The sequence below is a fragment of the Elgaria multicarinata genome, chromosome 1 (genome assembly GCF_023053635.1).
Source record: "Elgaria multicarinata webbii isolate HBS135686 ecotype San Diego chromosome 1, rElgMul1.1.pri, whole genome shotgun sequence".
NCBI classification, from domain to species: Eukaryota; Metazoa; Chordata; class Lepidosauria; order Squamata; family Anguidae; genus Elgaria; species Elgaria multicarinata.
Genome location: NC_086171.1, coordinates 183658594 through 183674390, shown reverse-complemented (window position 1 = coordinate 183674390; position 15797 = coordinate 183658594). Strand labels below are relative to the sequence as shown.

The following is a 15797-nucleotide window of genomic DNA, read 5'->3' as shown; positions in this document are numbered from 1 at the left end:
ACCGGGTAAGGGAAGGGCTTAGAGGATCACTGAAGAAGGGCACAGGAAGGTTCAGACTCTGTCATGCTTCCATCAGGGGCATGACTAAGTTCAATTTAGCTCAGAACAAGCAGAACGGAGATCTGGGGGAAGTTTTTGATTTTCGAAGCCCAATTATGAGCCTGACTGGAGGTGGTGGATTTGCTCTGTTACTAGTCATAGGCCTGAATAATAGCTTCATCAGATACATTGGCTATTGTAATTGATGCTGAATATTTGATTGCTACTGTAAATGTTGATAACTTCTAAATGCCAACAGTTATAAAAACAAAGGAAAAGGTCTCTTTGAGACCAAACAAAGAAAAAAAAGCTATGATGTAAGGATGTTAGGGTTGTAATGTCCATATACTCAAGCCAATCAATGAAAACCTTTAGTTTTCAATTGCAAAGACTTAAAGTTAACGTTTTTATTTTTAAGAAAAAAATATATTCACAGGATTCTAACAAGATTCTGCAGATCCTATGAACCACAGGTAGAAGGCTCCTTAGCTTTCAATTTCTGCAACTATTTGAAGAGCTCTCTGATAGGAAACTTCAAATTGAATGAAAAGGCTTAACATTGACAAAATGGATGATAACTCCTTTATGTACTAGAAAAGGCTGATATTAACCAAAAGTTCAGACACATTGAGCAAGGAAATGAATTGTGTCTGTCTCAGGCAACTTTGAAATGAATTGTGTCTGTCTCAGGCAACTGAGGAAAGTTTAAATGTTTTGAGCTGCTCAAATTTAGAACGTTCTTTGTAGATATAACTGGTCACAATGTAATTGTCATTACTAAAATTTAATGAGGGCTTCCTTTTTATTCTAACTTTTAAAATACTTAACAGCATCTTTGGCTTTAACCGCAAAGTAAATTGTATTTTGTGTTAAGAATTTGTTTCTATATGAACAAACCACATGTATTGTTTAATTAAATTGTGTTTAAAAAGAAAATACAGTTGGAAGATTCAGATAGCACCAAACACTATAGATAAAAATGACTGCACCATTTATAACCAGTATTATATCATTCCAAGATTTTATATATTTTCCTTATTAGTAGTAGCAGCAGCTATACTTTTAAGTTTAGCATAAACATGCCCATGATTTTCTTCAACCAATGTTTCAAGCACTACTAGAATATATTCAGAATTCATTTTACTGTTTCGTGCTACCTTCAAGGACTTTTAAGCTTTACAGCTACTTCGTTTTGTTTGTTGCTACTTGCGGATTACTGAAATGAAACATCCTAAGAAGCACACTGTTTGTGGTAGGAATTCTAAGGCTATGACCCAAAGGTGACCCTCCTGCAGCTGTGTAAATCATTTATCCTAACCATCTGTTGTAAGTATCAATAAGTATAAAGATAGCTTAGTTGCTTATCTTGTTTGGGGCTCCATAAAATCTTTAGATTACAATATGTATTTATGTTTTGCTGATGCTATCTGCTCTTTGCATACATGTTATCTTTATGCATTTGTTTTATCCTCTGCTGTACCTCAACACATGCATGTGTATTCCAATCATATAAATCTGGCATCACCGCAACATTAATGGGTACAATGGTGACTGTAAACATCTATTCTGGCAGCTGCTGAGGCCCTTTGCTCCCACCCAATTTTTTGATTATTATTTTTTAACCTGGACGCCGGGAACATTGCAAAGCAAAGAAACAGCCTGCCTTCTGTATTTCCCCAGAATGCCTGTAGACACAAAGGCATTCTTAAACAATGAAGATGGAGAGCAGCCTAAGGGCTCATCTACACCAAGCAGGATATTCCACTATAAAAGCAGTATGAAAGTGGTATATTATTATTATTATTATTATTGTTATTGTTATTGTTATTATTATTACATTTATATACCGCCCCACAGCCGAAGCTCTCTGGGCGGTTCACAAAAGCTAAAAACAGTAAACATTAAAAGTATACAAAATTTAAAAACCACCAGAGACATAAAAACAACAGTATAAAAACAGCACCATCCATATATAAAAGTCAGGAGCCCTACTACTGCTTTACAGCAGTATCAAAGTGCACTGCAGGATCTACACTACTGCTTTATGAAGTGCACTGACAACTGTTGGGGCCTGTGACACAATCTTAAGATATTTGACTGTTATTTTAATATTGTATTAGTTTTATATGTTTTAATAAGTTTTCTGTATTTTATGGTATTTGTATCTTATGTTGTTCCCCGCCTTGATCCAGAGGGAGAGGTGGGTAAGAAATATATTATTATTATTATTATTATTATTATTATTATTATTATTACTACTACTACTACACCAAGCAGGATATAACACTATGTAAATGGTATGACAGAAATATATGGTATGTGTCAATGAGCCCCAACAGTTGTAAGTGCATTTCAATACTACTATAAAGCAGTAGTATTGAAATGCGCTATATAAAAGGCTCTTGCCTTTTATATAGCACTTTCATACCGCTTTCTTAGTGGAATATCCTGCTTGCTGAAGAGGAGCCCCAATGCTCTGATTTCCAGAATTTAAAGAAAAAAGGGGACTGCTGCTACCTGACAAATTGGGGAGGCTGGCAGAGCCACCATGGGGCCAATAGCAGAGAGCATGTATGAGCGGTGATCTGGAGTGAGAGTGTATATGTATGTACAGGTGGTGATATGGGGGAGGTGTGAAAGGGCTGGCTGGCAGAGACAGAAGGACAGAGAAAGAAAGAGTTTGCCTTATGTGAAATGGGTATGGTGTTGGAGCAATAAACTGGGGGTTCAAAACAATGGCTGTGTGTGCTGGGACTCAGATCGCATCTCTGCCTTGTACTCAGATTTGGAGGCAACTTATGTGTCTTTTAGCATCACCAGTTTGCCTTCTATGTTGTTGTTTATTCGTTTCCGACTCTTCATGACTTCATGGACCAGATTCCAATCAGCACATTAGTATGGGAAGTGTAAATTAGCCTAGTTTACTTAAAAATGTCTACCAAAACAAAATTCTCCCAGGCTCCTACATATGAATTTTATTGGATGATAGTTCAAGGTTCAATGTGGCATGTGCTTACATTCATTTAAACTTACTTATTTTCAGTTAATGCCTAAATAGGAATTACTTTTTTTTATTATTATTATTATTATTATTATTATTATTATTATTATTATTATTAGGGCCAATTATACACAGGATTTAGACAAGCTAGACACACTTTGCATTATTAAAATACTTTTATATCCAAAGACCACTTATAGGCAGTTTTCAACACATAAAACTGACAAAACTCTGTGCAATCCACGAATTATAGATTTGAACATTGAAATGATCAACTACAACTAAAATGCAGGTGCTTTAAAACCACATTACCTTGTTTCATTTCTTGCATTGGAGCCATCATTCTGAGTGGGACCTTTAATGTTAAGCAAAGAAATGGAAACATGTTTAACTTTTGTGAAGCTTCTTAAAGAACTCTAAGTAATAACCATGACTATGCCTATTTGTTAAAACGTGTCGTTCACATTTTCATTATTGCAGGAGACATTATTGCCCGGCCCCTTCCCCCACCTCCACACATAATACACACAACCAAAATATGTATGACATTTAAGAATTCATTTTCAAAACTTAAAAATTCTGTAAAGTGTCTTGACAGACGTCAGATCTTCAGAAATACAGTAGAAGTGCTTACATTTACACATAAAGTTGAATTAAAATAGTTATTTAAATGGAAAGCATAACATTAAAGGACAAACATTTCATTAACACATCAGCTGTATACATCAAAACTGCTACATTCAGGACAAATAAAAGGAAGTACTTCTTCACACAGTGCATAGTTAAATTATAGAACTCACTACCACAAGATGTAGTGATGGCCACCAATTTGGATGGCTTTAAAAGGGGGTTGGATAAATTCCTTGAGGCAAAGGCTATCAATGGCTACTAGCCTTGATGGTTGTGTGCTATCTCCAGTATTCAAGGCAGTAAGCCTGTGTGCACCAGTTGCTGGGGAACATGGGTAGGAGGGTGTTATTGCACCATGTCCTGCTTTGTTGGCCACTGTGTGAACAAAATTCTTCCTCTGCTGCCCTCTGCGTTAATGCACAATTTTTTAAAAATGATATAACAGTTTTTTAAATGCGTAAATGACTTTGGAAGGTTGTATACATGAAAAGTGACACATGAATGCTTAAAACAGGTTAATAATGCAAGTGTTGCAGTACATGAAGAACAGCTAAAGTTATTATTTCATGATTCTAAGATTTTTTAAAAACAACAACAGTGCATTTTAAGGAAGCAGATTCCTATCAACTCTAGAAACTGCCAGAGAAGGTTGAATGGGAAGCAAACTAAAAAGGGACAAGGAATCCAGGACAATTGGCTTTTTATTAAAAACATTACCAGAGACACAAAGTAGAAAGATGCCATTTTAAAAGGAAAGTCTAAAAGGGAAACACACTGGTCCAGCCAAGATATCTTTGATGATGTAATAACCAAATAGCAAACTGACAAAAAAATAAGGTCGATAAGGTCCTGCACTAGGGTAAGAACAACCAAGACAATACCCATTGGAATATCTAGCAAGCAGAGTGTGAGGGAAAACGCCTCGAGTTATAACTGACACGTTTAATTTGTATCAGTAATCTGGCACTATTTCAAAAAAAGGAAAAACCATACCAGCATGTATTGAGTTATAGGAGGCATTTGACCCACCCTGTTATGCATTGTAAACACTTCTGCTGAAATAGCATACTAAATTCTGGTAAACACATCAAGACAAACATGGTAAAGGCAGAGATAATATAAAGACCAAAATGGGTTAGAAACCTGGAGAATATGGTATCAAGGAGAGACAAGGGACCAGTTCCTGAAGATTTATATGCTACCCTTCAGTAAAAACACCTAAGGTGGCATACAATAAACTCATAAAAACAGTAAATATATAAAGGGAGCAAGACTTTCTATTCAGGTATGAACACCTAAGAACGAAATACATAATCACTATGTCAAATGTGAACTCTGTGCATGTTATATCATCATGGCAATCAAGCTCACACACGTTTTGAGGAGAAATGGGATAATCATTCATACAGGCACAGTTCATATTTGATGTATTGCTTATGTGATTTGTTTTCAGGTATTCATCCTGTGTATGAAAAGTCTCACCAGCCCAAGGGAGGAGAGTTGCTATGTTTTACAATGTAAGATAGCTTAGCTTTCCTTGTAGCAAACCTTAAAGCAATAGTTTCAAACTGTAATCAGAGGTGTATGTTGGACATTTAAAACAGCCTTCTGCTGGCAAGACCACCTAGGCTGCAATGGATTCCACCTCATAGGAAGCCCTTCACAGCAGTTTAGACAAGCATTGGATTGGGTCTGTTTAAATATGTTCAAACCATGACAGAGGAGGTTGACAGCATCGTCTTTGGAGGTCACTTCTAGTGACATGTCCAAGAGTGATCATCACTGGAAATGAGAGTCCACCGATCTTAAACTTCATCAAAGTAAAACCCTTATTCCTGGGTATGGACTGATTTGATGTTCCAAGGGTTTCCCTCCAGCTCTATTTTACAATGTTAAAAAAATCTTGTGAACAAGTCCATAAAATATTAGCCCACAGAAAGTTCTGTTAGCTCGTCCTTTTCAACCATCACTATATTGGCCACACCGCAGAAAGATGGTCCAGAAGATGAAAAAAAGTAACATTTTTTAAAAAGCCTCTCTGCTTTTTAACCCAGAGGAGATGCTGACTGCCACAGGAAGCCAGCTATTCCCAAGCCTAATGAAAGCGAAGGAAAGCAAGCCAGGGAAAATTTTAAATCTTGTTTTTCTCATAACATGCATTCATTTCAGTCCGTATCGGCTTTGTGAGAGAGGAGTTTATTAATATATACACACTTATATAATGCAGCTACATTATGAACACACGGTAGGTAAAAATTACTCACTTCGTGAGGTATCATCATTAGTCGGAAGATCTACTTGCATACCATCTAAACAGACAGACAATTCTCCAATCACTTCAGATGGTTCTTTGTCACCAATAAGTACCATGTTTACAATTACTTCTTCAACTATTGAGAACACAGAAAAAAATCACTTTTCTTAATTGTTTAGTATTTTTAGCCTAATAAATTGATTAAATTAGTTACAATTAATTGGAAAGATTTTAAGATACAACTCAATCTCACTGAAAATATTTAGTGTGATTCAATGATCTTTGCACATAGTGATCTGCAAACATCTTTTTACTAAATAGGCATTATTTCCTTATTAAAAATAGAATTTTAGAGATCTAGTTCCCAGTTTTATACTGAAGACCACATTGAGCCCACACAACTAACGACTGAGGTTCATATTCAATAGTTTACACTCAGGAGAACTGATCTAGAAGCACAGATTTGCTCTTCCGGGTTTAAGGTCTGGAACAGTCACTATAGTTACGATCAAATTCTTAGCAACCCTTCCACAACCTGGTATCCTCCAGATGTTTTAGACTACAGCTCTTATCGTCCCTGGCCATTGGCCACATTGGCTGGGGCTGATGGTCATTGTGGTCCAAAACTTCTGGAGGACCCATGATTAAGACAGCACAGAATATGTCATCATTCTTCTCATTTCTCTTCATATCAACCCCGGGTTGTCTCACTCTTGTTTCAATAGTTAGTAAAAGAAAACTTTGTCCAAGAATACCTTCAACATCAACTGAAAGAGCAGTCAAAATTGTACATTAATGCATCAAGTCTGAACAAAGTTGGTGTGGTGTAGTGATTAGAGTGTTGGACTGGAACTGGGGAGACCTGAATTCAAATCCCAACTTGGTCCTAGTGCTCCTACTAGCATGGCCAATAGTCAGGAATGGAGGGAGCTGTAGTCCCAAACATCTGGAAGTCACCAGGTTGGGAAAGACTGAGCTGAAGTTTCTATGTAGCTTCCATCCTCCCCCTCAATCTGAAATAGGACTTCTACCCAAGCCACGTGAGCACTGCCTATTTTGCCTGAATTCTTTGCAACCCACTTCCTTATTTCTTCTAATCATTTTCACATAAACTTATGACTCAAGACCGCATAACAAACACCGCATCACATTACAGAGTTTTTAAAATGTGTTAAAAATTAATGAGAACGACATTGCAAAAAACATTGTTGATATCTAAGAAATGGCTAACAGCTTTCTTCTAGACACCTTGCAACACCTTGCAAGAGCAGCTCAGTTTGGTGCTGTATAAAGTTAGCATAGCAGTCACTTTCACTTTATAAAAGTAAAAATATAGAATTATTCATCCCCATCCCCCACCAAGATGCCTAGTTCTACACAATCTGGAGGAAAGGGGAAGACCATGAAATGTGGAAGCCCTGTCTACTAACAGAGAAAAACACTCTTGTGCCTTGTTCTGCTCTTGAACTTTACAAAATGCACACATTTCAGAGATCTCCAAACAGCTTTGAAACACAGAAACATGGAGAAAGACAAAACAGGAGATTTTTTTGTAACATGAAGTAAAGAGACTATTGCATGGTTAAGTATGTGCATGTGTAAAGCAATATGGGTGGAATGCAAATTTGACTTCAAGAATTTTCCAATAACGTCAAATAGCATCTTATAAACCACTTAATATTTTACCCGCATCTTTGTTATGCAAATATGACAAATTAAATATTTGAAATAATTTGTTCAGCAGGTCTGAGGGATAATGGAAGCACTAAAGATATTTTTGCAGAACCCATGAACCTGTTCCAACGCTGACAGTGTTTTTAAATAATTGGAAAAGAAAGTTGTAGGAGCAACCTAGAACACAATTATGTAGAACACTACATTTACATTTTCAAACATCATATCTCTTAATGTTTTTGAAGATTTTAATTAATTATTTTTTAGCATGAAGATTGAGTGGCACGTACGGCTTTCTAGTGCTTAATGGAAGACTGGGGCACTTATATCACAAGTATCCTTTGCTGAACCTTCAGGAGACGTAAAACATACATAGGGTTGTATCAAATGCTGCCCTTCTGCAAATGGAATTGACACTGTTTGTGGAATGGATTCTCTCTCCATTCTTCAGCCCCCCCCTGCACCCCCAAGTCTGCCTTGGAGCAGATTTAGGGGGAGGGGTTACTAGGAGGAGGAGCAGAAGGGGAAGTCTTATTGCATGGGTGGAAATCTGCTCACGCAACTTTGGATGTAGCCCATAAAACATAGTGTTTCATATTATATATTCATAATTAACACCCAAGCTTCTGGACCTCCAAGGAATAATGAACTGCATTCTCAGTTAACACCGATAACATTTCCATGACAGCTTTAAAAGTCATACCACTCTGGAAATTGACAAATGACACAAGAAGTGAATTCATATGCATTTGATGAACACAACGTTGCACATGTTTTTCATCATTTCTAAATGTGGCAGCTTAAAGGTCAAACTACATGTGACACTAAACCCAACCTGTGGTTCTATGAATATTGTAAAAATGCAAATAGCATTTTAAGATTAGGACCATAGCAGAGTGGGAGGAGGGGCATAACCCCATCATTCCCTGTAACAGTCCCAATAAAAATCTTCCTACCTGAAGCTTATTTGGATCATGACAGAAGCTTTTATTGACACCAATGGGAGCTTCCCTCCAGAACAGCAGTTTTGGGAGAGGATTTTCAGTTGGGCTGTAGCAGCGATCGAAAGAGTTCACTCTCCCTTCCCACTCTGTTCACACAGTGGCCAACCAGCCATTGGCCAGGAATGAAAAAGCAGGACATGGTGCAACAACACCCTCCCACCCATGTTCCCCAGCAACTTTAGTCAACAGTGTGTTTGATTAACACATCCCCTGCCCTCTCTCCCCTCCTCAGTCCTCCCACTGGTATCCCATCAGCTATTGCGAGTTCTGCTGGCTGGACTAGAGTGGCAGCTGCTGCTTTGGTTGCTCTTGCCAGGGGACTCGGTAGTTGCCAAAAATGGGATGAAATAGTCAACTGTGCCTAAAAGAGGACACAATAACCAATGGTTGTTCAGATAATCAACTCTGTACAGCATTGGTTATTTGCGTTACGTTGGCCGAATAACCAACCGTGGTGTGAAAATGTCTCAACAGATGATACAATAACCAACCATTGACAATTTAACTCCCATTGGTTATCATGTCATCCTAATCTAGTCACTGAATCACATGTGAAGCATTTAGCATTTTTAATAGTTTGGCTATAAGTCTGCATATGGATCCTTCTATGTGAGAAGTAGCACGAAATCACCACTAGTTGTAAGCAAAACCTTTCTGAGGAGGATTGGGGGAGAAAAGCTGCCTGTTTTTTGCCATGTAGCATTTCAAAGCTGTTAGATCCTCAAGTTGATTACATTACTCTGCCCTTACCGCAAAATAGCAGCTACAGCACATACAGAACACATCATGTTATAGTCACACTACAAGATATTAAAATAAAATGATTTGAAGAGTACATTCAGTGAAAAGAGTCAGTTATATGGTTGAATTCTCAAGACTTTTTTTTCTGAAACAGAAGTTGTTTTTAAAAGGAACCACATATGAATACATGCCAATATTGCAAGTTTAATTTTAGGGCATTTGTCATGACATACTTACGTTTCATATTGTTTGCTTTTAGCGTCTCATCAATATCTAGAATGGCACTTCCTAGTAGGACATCAGACTTCAATGTCTGGTGACTCCATACTCGAAAATGTAGTTTGCTATCAGGACAGACAATCCTAAGGAAAGATAATTGTGTAATGTATACTTTGTAAGGAGCATTTTAAGAAATACCTCTGATTTCATGTACAAGATTACAAAATTGATCCCCCCTGCAATTATGTATTTTTAATATTCAGAAATAAATGACCACAATTAGCCTATTTTAAAAACAGCCCCCTGTAATTGTTACTTTGTAACTCTGGAGGTTGGAGTTGTTTTAAATTAGGAAAAATAAAACTGAAACATGCTTTTTTATACATAGAAACTATTATTTATGACCTCTAAAAATGTTATTTTTCTTAATATTTTAAGGGTGCAATCCTATGCGTGTGTAGACAGAAAAAGGCCCTACAAATCCCAGGATACCGCAGCCAGTATGGCTTACTGAAGGGACATTGGAAGTTGTAGGGGCTTCTCTGTCTAAACATGGATAGGATTATGCCCTAGATTGCTTACACACATAATTACTCAGATTTAGTATTTACACTCCCAACTGCAGATCAAGTATTTTGATCAAGGAAATAACAAACAGCTGTAGGAGAACTCTATGGGAGATCCTATTATAGCTTGGAATATAGTATTTGTTAAAAATAGTGAGCTTTCCTGACACACTTATTCTGCACTGTCATTATAAGTCATATTTATTTTCTTTAGAAGCACATAAAAATAACCTTGTGCACAATCAAAAATAACTGATTATAAACAGGTATTTGATAATTTACAATAAATTCCACAGGCAGATTTCACATGACTGGTTCTGAAGGCTTAAAAGCAGACTTAGGCAGTCCTCTAATAACAGTAGTAGTGAAAAAGAATCCTCTCTCCCAAGAACTAGGCCATCTATATAGAAACTTTTGTTCTCTTTCCCCATGCCCTGTAAAATCTTGTCTGAAATTAAAAGAAGTGTGAAATTGCTTCCCTAGGTACACTGTGGCTCTCTGGGCTTCTCTTCCTTACAATAATTCATGGTATCCCACCCCACAAAGCCATTCATGTGGATCAGAGGACTCTCTGGTGCCACACCTGACACGGTGCAAGGGGATGCAACTGGAAGCAAATATTCTAGCTACAGCTCTGCCTCTCTGCAAAAACAAAACTGCAAAGTCTAAAACATTTTGATCATAGTTATGCAAATTTGGCAAATGTATTTAAATTGGTCTGGCCATTTTAAGAATCCCAAGTTCCCTAATGACAGTGCTTGGAAATGGCTCTGATCAGAATTCTATGCCTCCATAAATACACACACACACTTAAAAAGCACTACATTTTTCCAGAATATCCATCCTATAGGTATATAACACCAGCAGATTGCACTTTTATTATTACTTAGAATGGAAGAACAAAGCAGAGAACTTTTCCAAACCTACACTGTAAGATGCTGTTTCCATTTTGGACTATTAGTATTGTTGCACTTTTCTGTCTTCTTCGACTGTTCATTCACCAAGATTTCTACATAAGGACTGGGGCCAAACCACTTATTTTTGTTTTCTTTCAACTTTGCAGAAATAACTATGGGAAATAAAGAATATGAAGAAATGTTTTATTTGCTTCAATAATTTCTGAAATTATCACTATTACTTAGCATGATAGAACATGGAAACATGCCAAACTGTGGTTCTTGAACAGTTATCGATAGATGGCATGATACAGATATGAAATCTACTGGACCAAACATTTTCCTTTCCATTCAATTCATTTAAACATAAAAAGATGAAACATTTGCCAAGTCATCACTACACCAAACAATTTGATTAATGAACATATGAAAATATGAAGCTGATACACATTTAGATCATGTTGCACAATCTCAATCTGAAAGCAAACTCTAAATAAATGTTTTAAACAAGTATTTTTCTACAGCACTATTTTGCAGAGAATGACATAACCAAAACTATCATCCAGCTTCCAAAAATCTCCAAGTTACCTGGATAGGCTAAATCTTGGCTACAGAATCTGAAGAGTAAATCTGTACAAACAAAACTAACAATTCAATTTGGTCATGCAAACACAATATCCTTACTACCCCAAATCCACACTCACCACCCCAGTTTTGATTCATGTATTTAGCTCCTATATGGAGGTGTGGGCCCTCCATATAGTTTGGCCTACAACTCCCATCACCCCTTACCCTTGGCTATACTGGCTAGACCTAATGGGAACTGCAGACCAAAACATCTGGAGGCCACAAGGTGTCCACATCTGCCCTACAGTATAGCTACAGGATGCCTACCTTTCTCAATAATTGTATTACATTTTTTAACTTAAGCATGAAGATGCACCATACTCTTAGTTCCATGTTTTCATGCATTCCTTCTGCTGTACCATCCTATACATACTTTATCCTCTTTCATAGCGATATCAGTTACAAGCATTGGATTTCAAAAAGTGGTGGCAGGAGCAGAATTAGACCAATATTTATTTTTATTCACTCAGTATTTTAACACTTAATTTTAACTTAAATTTAAATTTTACTGTTTTAACTCTGTATTTTAAACTTATATCAATTTTGCTGCGTGGTTTTATCCTGGTTGTGCTTTTTATACTGTATTTTGTATTTGTGCTTTTAACCTGTTGGTTGCTTTATTATGGTTTTAATTTTTGTGAACCGCCCAGAGAGCTTCGGCTATTGGGTGGTATAAAAATGTAATAAATAAATAAATAAAATATTTATTTTATTTTATTTATTACATTTTTATACCGCCCAACAGTTGAAGCTAACATGCCAACATTTTGCTTTGATGGTATTAATATCACTACAGAAGCTCAATTTAGCACCCAAAAAAGTGTCAAGTCTCTCACTTCAGTTACAAAAGTGCAAGAGAAAATTAGTTTACTATTTTAAAACAGTGACGTGTGTTCTTCAATTTGTGATTTAAGGCACATGGAAAATGAGTCTGATTCCAAAAGATCAAAATTCAGCAACAGAATATGTTTTCTCTTTAGAAATTTTTATTACTCAGCCGGGGGCAATTTTACTACTTAGCCAGGTAAACCATTGTCCACACCAGGCAGGTGGCTTCTCTGGTCTTCTGTTCATGTCTATCCAATACTTTCCTGCCAAAATTATTCAAAACTCTTGTCACTGACTATTCAATACCCGTCCTGCCCCCAAATCCCTATACTTGCTTCCAATCTGCTCCAGGATCATCACGAGCTTCTCGCCCTTACCTTCAAAAACTTTTATGGCCTTGTTTCCCCTTTATCTTTCTACTATTATATCTCAACATATTCCTTCCTGACATTCACTCCTCTAGCTCCACCACCTCAGCTGTCCAAATATCTCCTACTCCTGAAATAACTCCACCTGTCCTCTTATGCCTGGTATTCCCATGTGACTACTTCCCTTATATCCTTAAAATCTCTCCTCAAAAACCATCCTTTTCATGAAACCTATGGAGTAACCCTCTAGTCCCTATTGAAACTACATCAAAGTCCATGTAATTGAAATAATTGCATATTTGTCCCAATTTCCTTGTCTTTATTTCCCTTCCCATCCTCTGTTGTTTCCCTGCCTCTATTTTTTTTACTTCAGGCCTCTTGATGTGGGACCTGTGAAACCTGTTCTTTGTAAAGTGCCATGTATATAGATGGTGCTAAGTGAACAAACAGTAATAATTATTCTGCACCTCTAATCAAATTGCTTTCCTAGTACTGTTTGTATATGTGTGGGGTGGCAGCTGTTTCACTACATGGCCCGTCACTTGTATTGGACAGTAGTGAAACCCAACACACTAAGCCATTGGACTAAGCTACCCTTGGAGAGGGTCAAAGTTTTATCTTGACGTAGAAGGGGCTAAGACCTTTACTTGTTCTAAAGCAACATTGATGTACGCCACAACAAAGCTAAAGGATAACATGACTGTCAGGAAGTAGATTCTGTGTTATTTAGTAACTATCGTCTCCAGGATTTCACAGAACCATAGAATAGTAGAGTTGGAAGGGGCCTATAAGGCCATCGAGTCCAACCCCCTGTTCAATGCAGGAATCCACCTTAAAGCATACCTGACAGATGGTTGTCCAGCTGCCTCTTGAATACCTCTAGTATGGGAGAGCCCACGACCTCCCTAGGTAACTGGTTCTATTGTTATACTGCTCTAATAGTCGGGAAGTTTTTCCTGATGTCCAGATGGAATCTGGCTTCCTGTAACTTGAGCCCATTATTCAGGCAGGCGTTTTTCCAGCCCTACCTGGAGATGCTGGGGATCAAACCTGAGACCTTTTGCATGCAAAGCAGGTGCTCTACCACTGAGCTATGGCCCCTCCCACCCCTCCAGGCAGACATCTTCAAAAATGGGATATATGTGTACAGTTATTATGCACATGGAACTTCCCTATTCAAACTATACTAAGATTACATGCAGTGTTTTTACTTCGAACTCCAATATGATCTGCACATAAAAAGTGAATGGAGTAATAAAGGTATTCAATTCAAAAGAAGCCATTTTTTGTGGCATGGTTGCCAGAGAAGTGATTACTCAAGGGCCAAATGAAGCCGTCCCTGTTACTGCTAGTGAAGAAAGAGGTTCAGAAATAAGCAATAGATTCTTCGATTAAATAAGAAGCATAATCCACGGTTATTATTTGTTCTGCTCTTAAAATCATGCCTGACAAGACACACAACAAAACTGCTAATGATTACAATTTTTAACTCATTGTTATCTTTCAAATAGAAAGAAGAAATATGTTTTAATCATATTATACAATCAGTCAATGCAGAATTATTCAACAGAACACTGAAAAGTAGTAGTTCTCTTTAGTGAAAACTCTTGACCTTCATTAAAATGTTAGATCTACTGTCATTTCCAATTTTTATTTGATAAATTCAAATAGGATTTTTCATTAAAAGATAACAAATTTGAGAGCACAAATATTAAATATTACGTATTAAACCTAATATAAGCAAAGCTACAAAGGGATAGAAAAAACCTTCAAAATTCTAAAGCAATATCACACAGTTTAAATATATTCTCAAAAATATGGGCAAAGCAAGAGTTTCTCTCTCTAATAAGAATCCAGACCTGTACCTTGTCATTCCAAACTGTTGGAAAAGTTCTTAATTTTTTTGTATCTGGGCCCAGCACAAAAATAGGAAAATCTACACACACATAGGCCCAGGTCTTCACATTTCTAGCTAGTGATACAGAATCAAGTGCTGCTTTCTATATTATGGCCATAAGCGGTATTTGTCTGCAACAATGCTCTAGTTGTAACATACAATACACTGAAGCCTATAGTGAAACTAACCAGGATGACAGGCCAATAGAACCAACCAAATCAGCAAAGTCAGAATTCTTTAAACGTTGTCCAGTACAAAACTCTGCCAACACCTCCCAATCCATGAAAAGAAGGAAAAATGTGGACATGGGGATGATTCTCCTATTCCAGTGGGCACAGGGGAATGAGTAATAGCTTATGGGACGATCTCACACTTTACATTCAAAAGGTTCCAAGTTCATTCCCTAAAATCTCCAGTCAAAAGAGATATTTGTTAGCAAGGCTGAGAAAAACTGCTTCCTGACAACTTGGAGGAATAGTGCCAGTTACAGCTAGGTGGAGCAATGGCTTGAGGCAAGGTAAGGTATCTTCCTATGTTCCCTGCCCTTTCTGTTATGGTTTGGTGAACCTTAGATGTTCCTATAAAGTTGTGGGAAAGGGTCACAGACGATGGGTATCTGCAATTCCATCAGTGGTCACAAAGAGGAAGGCGTGTGTAGTCAACCCACAGACCTGTTTTACACACTTACCAGTGATTTGAAGCTGTGATTTCATAGTTAATCCATTGAGAGACTCTGATCTTGATCCATTACCAGCCATACCACAGGAAGGTACATGAACCTGAATAAAGAAACAAAAATCTCACTCTTGAGATAAAGACTGAAATTAAGATCAGTTGCTGCACACCTTAAGTTCCAGGCAGATATATTAGGGGGACAAATCTGCGTCGCAAAATTGCAGCTCACACATCTTGACTAAGCAAATTACAACAGCTATTACATTTACAATGGACAAATATGCCAGTAGGAAGATGCCTGGATTTATGATAGGCTGGGAAAGTTTTCATGATTTACAAGGAGCACTGAAGGAGCCAAAATATGTAGTTCTCCTCTCT

At 37.3% G+C, this 15797-nt stretch overlaps 1 protein-coding gene across 3 annotated transcripts in view; it reads right to left on the bottom strand.

The window, feature by feature from the left end:
* ITCH (itchy E3 ubiquitin protein ligase) overlaps positions 1-15797 on the bottom strand; it is a 56396-nt gene that overhangs the window by 24214 nt on the left and 16385 nt on the right. For all 3 annotated transcript variants that reach the window (XM_063145246.1, XM_063145253.1, XM_063145236.1), the window contains exons 2-6: positions 15433-15523; positions 11056-11197; positions 9581-9705; positions 5935-6060; positions 3353-3395 (exon numbers count right to left, since the gene is read on the bottom strand). In XM_063145246.1, coding sequence (XP_063001316.1) covers positions 3353-3395; positions 5935-6060; positions 9581-9705; positions 11056-11197; positions 15433-15502 — 506 coding nt within the window. In that variant the 5' untranslated portion in view covers positions 15503-15523. The remainder of the gene's footprint in view (positions 1-3352; positions 3396-5934; positions 6061-9580; positions 9706-11055; positions 11198-15432; positions 15524-15797) is intronic.